Source organism: Lates calcarifer, linkage group LG4 (genome assembly GCF_001640805.2).
Source record: "Lates calcarifer isolate ASB-BC8 linkage group LG4, TLL_Latcal_v3, whole genome shotgun sequence".
In the NCBI taxonomy this organism is placed as follows: domain Eukaryota; kingdom Metazoa; phylum Chordata; class Actinopteri; family Centropomidae; genus Lates; species Lates calcarifer.
Window position 1 is genome coordinate 25,465,679 of NC_066836.1, and position 14,089 is coordinate 25,479,767.

Sequence of the window (14,089 nt, forward strand, 5' to 3'; positions counted from 1 at the left end):
GATGGAGTGAGTCTGGCCCGGCTGCCTTGTGGGGGTTCTGTCTCTTAAAGAGTCAGATTAGGTTAAGGTTAGGGAGAGATGGTTTTGGTTGGTTTGGAGTTTGGTTCTCTCCGGGTACTACAGCTTCTTCCCACAGTCCAAAGACATTAATTGGTGTAAATGGTGACTCTCTCTGAGTGTGAATGGTTGTTTGTCTATATATGTTGGCCCTGTGATGGACTGACAATCTGTTCAGGGTGTACCCTGTCTCTCTCGCCCAGTGTCAGCTGGAATAGGCTACAGCCCAGCTGTGACCCTTACAGACAATGGTATAGATAATGGATGGGTGGATGGATGTTGTGTCTAGGGTTACAAAGTCTATTGGAAACTATGATGGTACTGTGTACAGGCAGGCGTGGATACAGTGCACCATTTAATATCAAAAAATATTTGGAGGTTTGATTGAAAATAGATGTGTACATTAAGATAAACACCCCCACATTGTTTTGTAGCCTTAGCAACATGGGCATTGGTAAACACGGGTGGAATACACCAACTAGGTGGTGTAGAGGGCTTCACAGGTCCAAAATGAAATGGACCTATAGAAAACTCACTCAAATATAGATTCAGTATCAAGCCTACAAGGCAGACTTTACATGCACATTAATACTGGGTGTAAAAAATACCTCTCTTGTTTATTACACTGACAAATAAACTGCAGATAAAAAAAAGTTGAACCTTACTCAGCTTTTGCCATAGTGTCATACAGCAATGCACTGCATTGATCAATCCAATTTGTGAAAGAATAGATTCTTGGTAGATTACTCCTTAAAGTAAATTTTTAATGCAGGGGCTGTTTCTGATCTGAATGTCCAAGAGTGTATAGCCTATGTGAAAGACTGCATGCTAACACCGGTTTCCTGTGAGCTAAGAGCTGATATGTGCTAATTAGTGCTACATACAAAGTACAGCTGAGGCTAAGCTGTACTAAGCACTTGGGCAGCACTAAGTCCTAACTAATCAGAGTAGTGACCAGAGAATTGTGGATTTATATGCAGCCTTCTGTCATCTTTTAACAAATACCACCACTGAGGTGCCCTTGAACAAAACACTGACATCCTTGCTGCTCCAGTGGAGATGCTTAGTGACCATAGAGTGGTTGAGTGGGCAGCTCCCAGTGGGAACATGGGATGTTCTGTGATTTCTTTATTAACTATCAGGCACTTTGTGTTAATTTCACTTTGTCTTTACATAGTGGTACCTTGTAGCATGAATTGCACAGCCAATAGATGCTATGTGTGTGTGTGTGTGTGCAAATTATAGCAAATTATATGGTGTGTTTATATACTGTGTGTGTCTCTGCTTGCACACTAGGGGTGTAAATCACAAGTCTCATTATGATAGGATATTATATCGGTTCAATGGACAATGATTCAATGTTTGCCAATATCACAAAGTCTGTTATGATACGATTTCGATTTGATTTGATTCACGAGCCAGTGATCAATATGAGACGGTATCACCTGCTGATTTAACACCATCACTTCTATTCATATCAGTTCACAAAACAGCAACTAAAATATCACTTGACATTTTTATTCCTGAGCTCAACCAGACATTTAAATGAAAAATCTACTCTTTTAATGAAAGTATTCACTTTAAAGAGCCGCATTCTGTTATACTGAGCTTTGAGGAAAACTGAAAAACTTTAAATTCCTGTTTTGATATTGTGTAAACCTCAATCCTATGTGGAATCTCAAACAAAATATTTTTAGAACTTATTGATAATAACTAAGGTAGTACAGACTTCCTGTATCATAGCTACACACTACACCTTTGGATAAAGGCTACATTCTTCATCATCAAATCACCACTCATACAACTTTTACAAATGATAATATTGTAACAAACTGTGATGTTATGTGTTATGTTAGTGTTTGGTTAGCGAAGAAACTTTATTCAGACTGTTAAATTACTGTTATTCCTTGGTTAATGAACATATTGTCAGCTTAGACATAGTGAAGCCTGTCTGTCATGTCAGCTGCCTGTAATTGGCTGGACGGGCTTTGGGTTTTTCCACAGAAAAGGGGGCTTAAAGTGAGTCAATGTAAGTCTAGCACAGAGAAAAGGTTTGGGGGTTTTGTTATTTTTGTCAGCATTTGCTATGGCCCACAGTAGGCTGTGCTTATTGTGCTTAAGTTGATGATGAAAACCAGCTGACATCTCCACACTTGCTTGGCGAGGGACGTTACAATATGTATGATGTCTGATCGATGTTTTTATTTTGGATCGGTGCTATGGGATCATTGATCATTGAATCAATGTATTGATGTAGATCAATATATCATTAGACCCCTACTGTATACATACTATTATTTAAGTGTAATGTATATGTGTGTTCCAGCTATTCTTGATATTGTTGCAAGGTGCATGTCTAGTCTTACAGTGATCTCGTTGGCTATTTCTTTCCTGTCTCTTTTTTGTTTGCTGATTTCAGGTCATGTGGTGAACTGCAGAGAGAGCTGAAGCGACAGTGGAGAGGTGACAGGGCTTTCCTTTCACCACCATCTTCTGCTTTTCCTTGGGCCCTGTGGAAGCACTTATCCAAACTAGTGCAGTGAAACACACTCAGCACTCTTTTACCTCCTTTCCATTCTGTCACTGCACTTATTCTCTCTTTTTCTATCCATCTATCTGTCCACCGTGCTTGATGAATAACTCAGAACCTAAGCTCTCTCTCTTTCAGTAAAGACCCAGTGAAGGCTCTGTTGTTTAGGCTTCAGAGCTGCTAAAAGAAATAGATCATCCTACTCAAACAATGCATCAGTATATTTGACTACAGTACCTCACCTGCCATCCAGCTCAGAGTCTGGCTCAGTCGGAGGGTCCCATAGGCCATGTGGAGGGTCAAGGGCTTCATCTCTCTCTAGACTTTCTCTTCTCCACCTTGTGTCTTCATGTTTTGGGGGTCCTCCAGTGCCCCTGCCCTCTGTCGACCCCCCCGCACCTGCTGCCACCACGGCCGGCCACCCCAGTCGCCTTGTTGCCATGCCGACAGAGACACTGGCTCCAGCCCTGCCAGATAGCAAGGCCGCTGGCCCTGCAACACCTTTCAGTTCTGCTGTACCTCTCCGCATCCTCAACAAGGGCCCTGACTACTTCAGGAGACAGGTACTGTTAACATTACTCTGTGGAATCTTGTGTGTGTGTGTGTGTGTGTATACACATATACAACATATACAGTATAGTCCTATACAATTAAATCTTACATTGAACTGAAAAACCTAGGGCATCAGCCCATTTCACACCTAGGCCTTCACTGGTGTCCTATCTGAATTAATCCACTTCTTTATACTGTCATTATGATGTCACAGCTATAGAAACCATCAACAATATACAGAAACACAGTGTAACAGAACTTTGCATAGACAGGCATGTCATGTAGCCAAACGAAATGCCATTACTGAAGCAATACTATAAAGACCCAATTAACACAATTCAGTAGGTCTCCAAACACCACAGCCACAGCTGAGCCATAGACATCATCTCCAGCAGAAGCAGCAATATTGACTAATAAAATGACAAAAACCTAAACAATAAAGTATAGACAAAATGCATTTTACCCACAAAACTGATGATTATTTATAGACAAATAAAAAAAACTTTTTCTGTTGAGCGGACATTCTCAACACTAAAGCAAATTAAAACTTGTATGAGAAATACGACTGAGCAGGATCGACTTTCAGCTTTAGCCTCCATAGCAATAGAAAAGGACTTATTGTTGGAACTGAAACGCACAGATAACCTCTACAACAGAGCCATTGAACTCCTCCTCATCGTCCAGCCATTGTGAGAGTTGAGAAGACAGCTATTAAATCTATACTAAAGTGTTTTAGCTTGCACTAGTAGCTATAGATGCAGTTTACTAGCCCTGACCATGAAAATGTTTATGTTAGCGAAGCCCTGCTAGATGGCCCTGGCCTCACCAATTTGAAATCTGATTGGTTAAAGGATCTACAAGGCAACAGTTTCATTGCCATTCATTTTAAATTACCAGGGCCTGCGCTGTTGATTCTGAAGGCCCCAAGGCAGATTTCTGTTAACTTGGCAACACAGGGCTGAAATCTGATTAGATAAAAGCTCTTACATAAACAGACTGTTTTGGAAGCAACGTAACCAAGAGAAAATGAAATGAGATGAAGACAATAGAGTATTGGAAACAATTTAATACATATAGTATTTATGGGAAGAAACAGATATATAAAAATAGAATTCAGTGATTGTTACAGTGTTTGGACTAGATAAGTGTGACCACATGGGGGCGACCCGTTAGGCAAATGGTTAGAGTGCACACCATATGGGCGTATGCCCTGAGCAGCTGGTCCCTGGTGCGACTACTGGCCAGCCAGACCTTACGCTGCATGTCTTTCCCAAGCTCTTTTCCCTCATTTCCTGTCTCTATCAAATAAAAGCCAGAAATGCCCAAAACAATAACTTTAAATGAAAGCTGCAAGCAGCTTTGAATGGGCCCTTGCACTCTGCGCCCGTTGGGGGACCCACAGCCGCGGGATTGTCACAGCTCATGTGACATGGTTCTGCAACTGCGTGACTGCTAAACACAGAACAAATGGGTCAAAAGTCAATCACTGTGCCCATCAGTTGCACAGTTCCATCATGGGCAAATGCAGCCATGTGCAAAGATAGACCCTAAGAGGGGTTTAAGCCTCTGCCGTTTTGCCCTCAGACTTGACAAGTACCCCTCTTTTTTCACATGGATGAAACAGACCTCTTATCAAACCTATGAAATGTGGGGCAGATTTGACAAAGTGTGTTTGAGTTACATCAACTTCCTCATTCATGGCACAGTACATCCAAATTTGAGGTCCCGCCATGGCCACACCCAGTGACAACAGGTAAAGCTTTTGATAACTTTAAATCACATATGTCTTAAGACAAGTTAAGTTCAAACTCATCATCCCCAAATGGCAAAAAACAAGCAAAATTTGTGCATTAAAATCAAAATGGCTGACTTCTTGTAGGTTTTAGGCCATGATTTCAAGAGACTTTTTAGTGCATCAGGGTATGTTACACGTGTGCTGAATTTTGTCCACTTAGGACACACTAAGCCCAATGGCAAGGGGTTTTTGAAAATTTCCGGGGGCACTATTGAGCCATTTTGCCACTCTCATGAGCAAGACCCATATAGATGTCTGCATGGTGGGACTCCTATCAAATATGTCAAGTTTGGGCCAGATTGGACATTGTATATCTGAGTTACCACCCCATGGAGATGCATCGAATCTGCCGCACTGCTACAGGATGCTACAGACATGCCCTTCAAATAAACCTCACAATTTTTACAATAAGGCATCATGAGGGTTTAAGGCTTTCCTGGCCACATTTGATGGATCTGTGGGAGGCTGTGGTTCAGGAGGTGGAGCGGGCGAACACCAAGCAGAACGCCAAATCGCCCCCGATGTGTGTGTATGAATGTGTTAGAGCACTGTGTATGTACAATGGCAAGAAAAAGTATGTGAACCTTTTGGAATCTCATGGTTTTCTTTTGGAATCTCATAAAATGTGATCTGATCTTCATCTAAGTCAAGGGTATTGACAAATATAATGTTCCTAAAATAATAACACAAAAAAAATTCTGACCTTTCATGTTTTTATTGAGAGCAACCATAAAAACCTCATAGTGCTAGTGGAAAAAGTATGCGAACCCTTGAATTAATGACCTCAAAAAAGCTAATCAGAGTCAAGTGTTAGCATACCTGGAGTCTTGTTAAGAAAATGAGTCTGGGGGTATGGACTAGAGCTACTTTGACTAATAAAAACCACTCAAACTTTTTGAGTTTGCTCTGCACAAGAAGAATACACTTATGTGAGCCATGCCTCGCCAAAAAGAGCTTTCAGAGGATCTACGATCAAGAATTGTTGATTTACATAAAGCTGGATGTGGTTATAAAGTAATTTCAAAGACTTAAGAAATTCACCAGTCACCAGTTAGGCAAACAATCTACAAATGGAGACGCTTTGAGACTGTGGCTACTCTACCAAGAAGTGGGCACCCAGTCAAAATGACCCCAAGAGCAAGACTCATCAGTGAGGTAAAGAAACAGCCCCGAGTGACAGCCAAAGATTTGAAGGCATCATTGGAGCTGGCTAACATCTGTGTTCATGAGTCTACTGTACGTAAAACACTGAACAAGCAGGGTGTCTATGGCAGGACACCATGAAGGAAGCTTACTAAAATAAATAATATTTAATAAACTCTTGTCTACATCTGTCTAAGTCTAAGTCTAAAAAGAACATCTCTGCATGCCTGAAGTTTGCGAAAGAGCACATTGACACTCCACAGTGGTATTGGCAAAATGTTTTGTGGACTGATGAAACTAAGATTGAATGATTTGGAAAGAACATGCAGCACTACATCTGGTGTAAAAAGGGCACCGCATATCATCATGAAAACATCATCCAGGGTGTCTATGGCAGGACACCACAAAGGAAGCCGCTGCTTACTAAAAAGAACATTGCTGCTCGCAAGTTTACGAAAGAGCACATTGACACTCCACAGTGGTATTGGCAAAATGTTTTGTGGACTGCATATCATCATGAAAACATCATCCCAACCGTAAAGTATGGTGGAGGAAACATCATGATTTGGGCCTGCTTTGCTGCATCAGGGCCTGGCCAGCTTGCAATCATTGAGGGGAAGATGAATTCCCAAGTGTATCAAAAAATTCTTCAGCATAATGTGAGAATGTCAGCTGAAACTCTGTACAACTTGGGTGATGCAACAGGACAATGATCCGAAACACCGGAGCAAGTCCACAACAGAATGGCTTCAGGAAAATGAAATCCACCTTTTGGAGTGGCCAAGTCAGAGCCCAGACCTCAATCCAATAGAGATGCTACGGAATGATTTGAAGAGAGCCATACACATGAGACATCCAAAGAATATGACAGAGCTAAAGCAGTTCTGCCAGGAAGAATGGGCTAAAATTCCTCCTGAACAATGTGCAGGTCTGATCTGATACAGGAAGTGCCTGGTTGAGGTTATTGCTGCCAAGGGGGGGGGGGGGTCAACCAGCTATTAATTCCAAGGGTACACTTATGTTTTCCACTACCATTTTGAATGTTGAATGAATGTGTTCAATAAAGACATGAAAGATCAAAAAAAGGCACATTATATTTGTCAATACCCTTGACTTAGATGAAGATCAGATCACATTTTATGACAAATTAATGCAGAAAACCATGAAACTCCAAAAGGTTCACATACTATTTCTTGCCACTGTATATGTGTGTCTGAATGGGTGAATGTGATGTAGTGTGAAGCGCTTTGAGTGGTCAATCCGACTAGAAAAGCACTACCTAAGTACAGTCCATTTACCATCTGGTAAGCCCCAGTAGGAGAAGTACATCAAAATAAAAAAAATGTGATTTCCTGTTGCCAGTAGCAAGTGCTATGTTTATAATTGAATATTGGCATATAGATGTTCTCAGGCCAGGACCCTTGTCAAATTTGTGAAGTTTGGTGCAGATCGGACAATGTATGCATGAGTTATATTAACCTCCTGGTTCAAAAATTCACCACTGCACCACAGACACGCCCTTCAACGGACCGCCTCAATTTTCAAATGAGGCATCATGAAGGCCTTAAGTCTATCCTGACTAAATTTGGGGCAACCTGCTAATAACAGTACTTCAAAGTATAAAATAATAAATATGTCATTTCCCTTGGCCAGTAGGTGGTGCTAAATCTTTATGTGAATATTAACGTGGGTTATTATCGAATGTGTGAAATTTGGGATTGATTGGATGATTGGAAGTATGTTTAAGTTACAGCAACTTAAATGCAACCTCCTGTTTCATGGCAAGACATTGAAATTTGAGGTTGCGCCATGGTCACGTTGGTGAAAACTCAAGCTTTTGATAACTTTTAATCAGAAAGGTCTAAAAAGTAAACTGACCAAGTTTGAGATCAATATGATAAAATTTCTAGAAGGAGTTTGTTCAAATACAATGTGTGTAGATAGGGAAAATGAGCAAAATTTGCATATTCAAATCAAATTGGCCAACTTCTTGCACGTTTAAAGACCATGATTTGTGCATCTCCGCATGTTACATGAGCCTGCCAACTTTCGTCCACCTAGGACAAACTAAGCCCAATGGGGAGGGGCTTTTGAATGTCTCCAGGGGGCGCTATAGAACCACTTTGCACCAAACCTCTAATTTCAGTATATTTAGGTGATTCATTTGCTAGAATAATAATAATCAGAGCAATTCCAACAGGACCATTGCATGCTTCATGGTAGGGCCTTAAAAGCATGGCTATATGGTGGCAATGAGAGGGAAGGTGATTAAGGATCAGTAAGTGTCAGAGCCATGATCTAGGATTAAACACAGAGCATCTGTGAATACATCAGGAAGAGTGCCTCAGGCTGTCAGACATGTAGAGGAGAATGAGGAGGAATTCAAAATATTGTGGAAGATCAAGGAAGTGGCTGACATCAAGAAATCATACCAGTGGTTAAAAAAGGTTGGCCTGAGTGATAACACAGAGGCTCTGATCATGACAGCACAAGAACAGGCCTTAAGCAGCAGATAAAGGCTGGGGTCTACTAAAGCAGGTAGGACCTAAGGTGCAGGCTGTGCAAAGATGCCCTTAGACAGTCCAGCACAAAGTAGTGGGATGTAAGATGCAAGCTGGGACAGTATACATTTAGAGGCATAACCAAATGGCTGGGATAGTGTACAGGAACATCTGTGCCAAGTATGAATTAGATGTCCCCAAGTCCTAATGGGACATACCACTGAAAATGGTTTAGAACAACAGAGCTAAGATGAGGAGCAGACAAGGAGCAGAGGAGGGCAGTAGGGATAGATGTGGCAATTGCAGCAGACAGTAACGTCAAACAGAAGGAGCACAAGAAAAAAAGAGAATACCACAGCTGCAAGAACAACTGGAACAGATTGGGGCTGAATAATTTTGGGAAAATATCTGATTTTTATGACAGATATTGTGAGTGCGATTTGATTTCTAATATAATTTTTTAAGTCAATCTTCTGTCCAGTATTCACTACATACATGTAAAACGTGATAAAACATTACCATTTAAGAGATCACAGAAGCATTAACTGCTCTATGTACTAATCCAAGAATGAGAATGAAAATATACAAAACATGGTATAAGAACATACACATACACTGTATGGGATTTGTCCCAGTAGAAAATACAAAATAGAAATACAAATCTAACTTAATGTCAGCTTCTTCATTCTACCCCTTTCTCTTCTCTTTTTGTCTCTTCTTTCTCTCGCTCCCTAACAGCTCAAAGTTTTATTTTGCAATACTGCAGACATGAAGTTGAATGAGACTGAATTTCTTATGCAGTCAGAGTTGACTCCATCCCAAAATATACAACCATCTCCTTGGATTCACTGGCATGCCACAAGTGGCACTCAGTGGCCTACCCCTGTCTTCACATTAAAATGCATGTATTTGAGCCCTACCTGACTGATTGGATCCATGCATGTTCTCCTCATGTCCCCAGTGGCCACTGTCCATAGACTTGCAGGTTTAAGTAAGAATCTAGAATCTAGGGCATGACAGTGGTTGGTATGTCTGTCATGGGCAAATCCCATGCCTGCTGTTAAGTAGGGTGTACACAGCTAGGGGTCATACAATTCTATTTTTAATTCCATTTTGCTGCCAGGTCGATTATTGTCACTGGTTGAGCTAATATCACTGTGGCACTACTTTTCCCCAGTATTGTGAGTGCTAATCTTCAAGATTACCATTAGCTAATGCTAATGCTAAAATATGAGCATGGTAAGATAGTATTACTTCCCATTCAAATCATTTCAGCCTGTTGTGCCTGGCAGAGGCAAAGACGGATTACAGCTAGTGACAAGAATACACACACACACACACTGGGTTAATTTCAAGTCACTTTTTGCAATGATCTTGTTTTACAGAATGCTGTCTCGGTCCAACTGCTAAACCAGAACAGGAAGGTTGCATACACATTAGTAGAGAGGAGAACCTGGAGTATACCATTTGTAAGATGAATTGGAGGGGAAATTTTGTTTGGAGGCAGAAATGTTTTTATTTAGGCCACAATAACGATGCGAAAAGGACATTTCTGTCAGGATAGTTTGTGAAATGTTGTTATATATATGCACAGAAGAATTCACCTGTTAGTATGGCATCTGTTGAGTTGATTGATTTCTAAGCACTGTGATTTGACCCGTGGGCAGGGCTTCCAGTATGCATTCAGGGTAATTGCAGTCCTTCTAGAGAATGCAGATTGTGTCTGGTAATGGCAAGTGCCAAAGCCCTATGGACAGGGCCTAGCGTTGGTTATTTCTGTTTGTTTCATTTGAGTTATGATATTGTGCAGAGTTTTGTGTTTCATTTTATTTATTTGCCTTTTTTTCTATAACTCACATATGCTCACCTGCACTTTGCACCTGACTGGTGATGTTAGTAAACACAGCACCAGGGGAAGAATTTTGAGTCAGTGCATCCTTCTTCTGCCACTGGGTCAATTCTTACACTGTCCACAAGTTTTAGCTGTGATAGGTTTGCAACCCTGCCACTGTCCTGATATAGTAAGATAACAGCAAAGAGTAAAGTGCAAATAATTAACAGAATAGAGTAAAAGAGTAAAATAAGTTTAATAAATGAGCAGGCTCAACATTTATGTTCACCTTATTGCACATTGGAGACAATGAAATCACACAGTATAGTTTACATTTTTTGCACAAGAGTGGATTTGTCAGTTTTGGTGTGAATGGCCTGTTGCAGTGTTGATTGTAAAGTCTGACAGTAGCAGGAAGGATGGACCTTCACTATCTCTGCCTCACACACCATGGCAGCCTGTCACTAAAGTAGCTGCTCACTGCAGAGTATCCTGCATTGAGTGGGACATGATGTTATTTTAGCTTCTTTCTCCTACCACCTCCACTGAGTCAAGGGGGCATCCCAGAACAGAACTCTCCTTCGTAACCAGTCTGCTAAGTTCATTCCTCTCTGCAGACCACTTCAGAGAAGATGGCTGGTGCCGCCAGAAGATCAACAAGACTGTCCCCTGCACTCAAAAAGACCCGAGTCAGCTCTGTCCTTTCTTATATGGTACATTTGTATTCTCAGATGAGTCTAGCTTGATTTTTCCTCCTCAATGTCCATTCCAGGGATGTTCATTGACATAGTGGAGTGTTTGCACCTGCGGAAGTCCACACCAGTTCTTTGGTTTTCTCTGGAGAAGGCTCTGCCGGCTGTAGCATGTTGGCTTTGCTCTAAGCCTGGATACATCTGAGTGGATAGGATAGATGTGTATAGAAAATGGATGAGATGTGTATAGAAAATGGATAAGAGATGTATTCATTAACATTTATTATGTTTAATCTGTGTCTCAGGTGGAACCTAACCCAAAGCGCCTCAGTGCTGTTGAGAGACTAGAAGCTGACAAAGCCAAGTATGTCAAGAGCCAGGAAGTTATCAACGCCAAGCAGGAGCCAATCAAACCACCTGTGCTGGCGAAGCCTCCTGTCGGCCACACCCTCCTGTCCAAGAGAGGCTCTGGGATTGGTGGTGGAGGAAATGGAGGCGGGATACCATTTAAAGCATCCAATAACAATGCCAAGTCAGACACATGTGCAACAGGCAGCGGCAGCAGCAAACGGGAGAATTTAAACCTGGAGATCCTAAAGAATCTGCTAAACTCATCATCCTCTTCAGGAGCGGGATCTGAAGGACTAGGAAGTGGTGCTAAGAGTGCCGTGCTGATGAGGTCATCAGGGGGAATGGCCAGGAGTTGGACACCATCAGGGTAAACTCATATGCCTTTAACATTTAAGCAATGATTCAGTTCGATTCAGTTTCATTTATATTGCGCCAAATCACAACAGAATTTATCTCAAGGCACTTTTCATATAGGGCAGGTCTAGACCATACTCTTTAGATTATTATATTTACAGAGAGAGACCCAACAGTTCCCACCATGAGCAGCACTAGGTGACAGTAGAGAGGAAAAACTTCCTTTTAAGAGGCAGAAACCTCGAGCAGAACCAGACTCAGGGTGGGCGGCCATCTGGGGTGAGAAAGAGAGTGGGGTGGGGGTGGGGGGGTAATAGCTACAGTAGCTACAATAGATTCCCTGTAAAAATGTAAAGTGGTCAATAATCAATAATACAAAAGCAGTAATAATAGTTATGACAATTAAAGTCATAAATGCAATGGTAACACTAATAAAAGAAGCAATATGAATAATTTCTAAATATAACAGCAGGTGTTGAGTGGGGTTGTAGGAGCAGCAGGAGGCTTGTCATCACAAATGAGATTCTACAGCTCCTGATTCTACTGCAGAAAGTAACAGAAGAGAAGAGAGAGCACAAGAGCACAAAACTACGTGAGAGGGAAGATATCGAGTTACTAACATGTATTCATGGGATATGAATCCATACCGAGAGAGAGAGAGAAGCTCAGTGCATCATGGAAAATCCCCCAGCAGTCTAGGCTAAGGGATTATGACCCGTTTTTTTTGTTCAAGCACACATACTGCACATTGGTCACCTAGACCAATGGTTCCCAACCTTTTTTTCTCGAAGCCCCCCCCAGTGTGTCCAAGACAAGCCAGGCTGCCCCAGCCCCAACCCCTGCCCACAAACACACCAGAAGAATAAAAAGAATAATTACAAACTTTTATTTTCGAAAATAAATTTACAAGAAATAAATGTTTAGCTCTCACAACTCTTATTGTGAGAGCTAAACATTTAACTTAAACAGTTTTCCATTAACAACCTAACAGTGGGTACACACACCTTCTTCCATAAGGAATAAAGATATATTTTCAGAGATGTATCAGCACCTAGGCCAATACATACAGCTCTGTCCAAGATCTCCTTCAGACAATTAACTAAAATGGGAAATCTGTTGCATATTGACATGCTCGTTATGTCAACACAGGTTCTGACACAGCTATACACCTGTTTATCTGCAATCATTACAATAACTACAAACAGTTATAGCAATAAACAAATTAGTCCTTGGGTTTTTACTCTGTGCCAGTCTGTTCATTCATAAACTAATGACCACCTTGGGCTTGCATACCTCTGACCAGGGATGCGATGTCAGGTGTGATGGTTGTGACAGTTGATAGGGTGTTATTGAGGTCTTCTGAAAGTTTTTTTACTGGCCAATGCTTGGCGATGTAGCATGTAGCAGGTATCAGGGACCTTTTCCTTCAAGCGGCTGTTAAATCCCTTGTTTTTGCCCATCATCGCTGCTGCCCTGTCAGTGCAACATGCAACTAGGTTTTCATAGAGCAGATTGTTGGATGAGACATAGGAGTCCACAGTCAAAAGTATATCCTGGCCTGTTGTTGCTAGATTTGTAGACATGTATTGTCTTGTTTCAAGTCATCACCATCAATATACTGCACATAAACGGTGAGCAATTTAATATGCACAAATATAGTTTTGATAACCTCACAACCTCAGAGCAGACAAAGCTCTGTGCATCTCCTGTGATCTCTTGTGCCCCCCTGAATATCATGGTCTAGGTCCATGGTTCCCAATGGACCTAGACCATGATATTCTCGCATTTAGGGTTCAGGTTTTCCCAGGAAAACTGGGAGTTCTAGTCATTAACTAAAATGGGTTTAAAAGACAAAAACTGTGGATCATAATAATGATAGTAATATATTGTGTAATATTATTTTTAGTAATGCAGTGAACGCTGTACAAAAGAAGTCATAAAATTCTGCCCTGTAAAAAAAATAAATAAAAGGAACAACAAAGCAGTAAAAAAAATTGTAAAGTTGCCTGTACTCTGCACAAAGCAGCATCACTTGTCTTTACAGCCACAACAATAAAAGTTAGTTAGTTAGTAGGGGGTGGATTTTGTCCAACCTTGACTGTCTGTGTGGGTGATTTCAGAGCTGACTGCTTAAAATTTTCCTCAGCAGTAGTAGTAGAGTTGTAAGAGCACTGACAGTGTCAGTAGTCGTGGGGTGCCCATGTGCATTTTTTGAATTTGTGAACAGCATGTCCAAGCTAAAAAGTTATTAAGCTGCTTCTTATGTTAGCAAGTAAGCAAGTG

The 14,089-nt window shown here is 41.2% G+C and overlaps 1 protein-coding gene across 2 annotated transcripts in view; it reads left to right on the top strand.

Moving 5' to 3' along the window:
• LOC108896748 (protein FAM110B) overlaps positions 1 to 14,089 on the top strand; it is a 61,210-nt gene that overhangs the window by 39,731 nt on the left and 7,390 nt on the right. For both annotated transcript variants that reach the window (XM_018695987.1, XM_018695988.2), the window contains 2 exons: positions 2,477 to 3,150; positions 11,407 to 11,819. In XM_018695987.1, coding sequence (XP_018551503.1) covers positions 3,028 to 3,150; positions 11,407 to 11,819 — 536 coding nt within the window. In that variant the 5' untranslated portion in view covers positions 2,477 to 3,027. The remainder of the gene's footprint in view (positions 1 to 2,476; positions 3,151 to 11,406; positions 11,820 to 14,089) is intronic.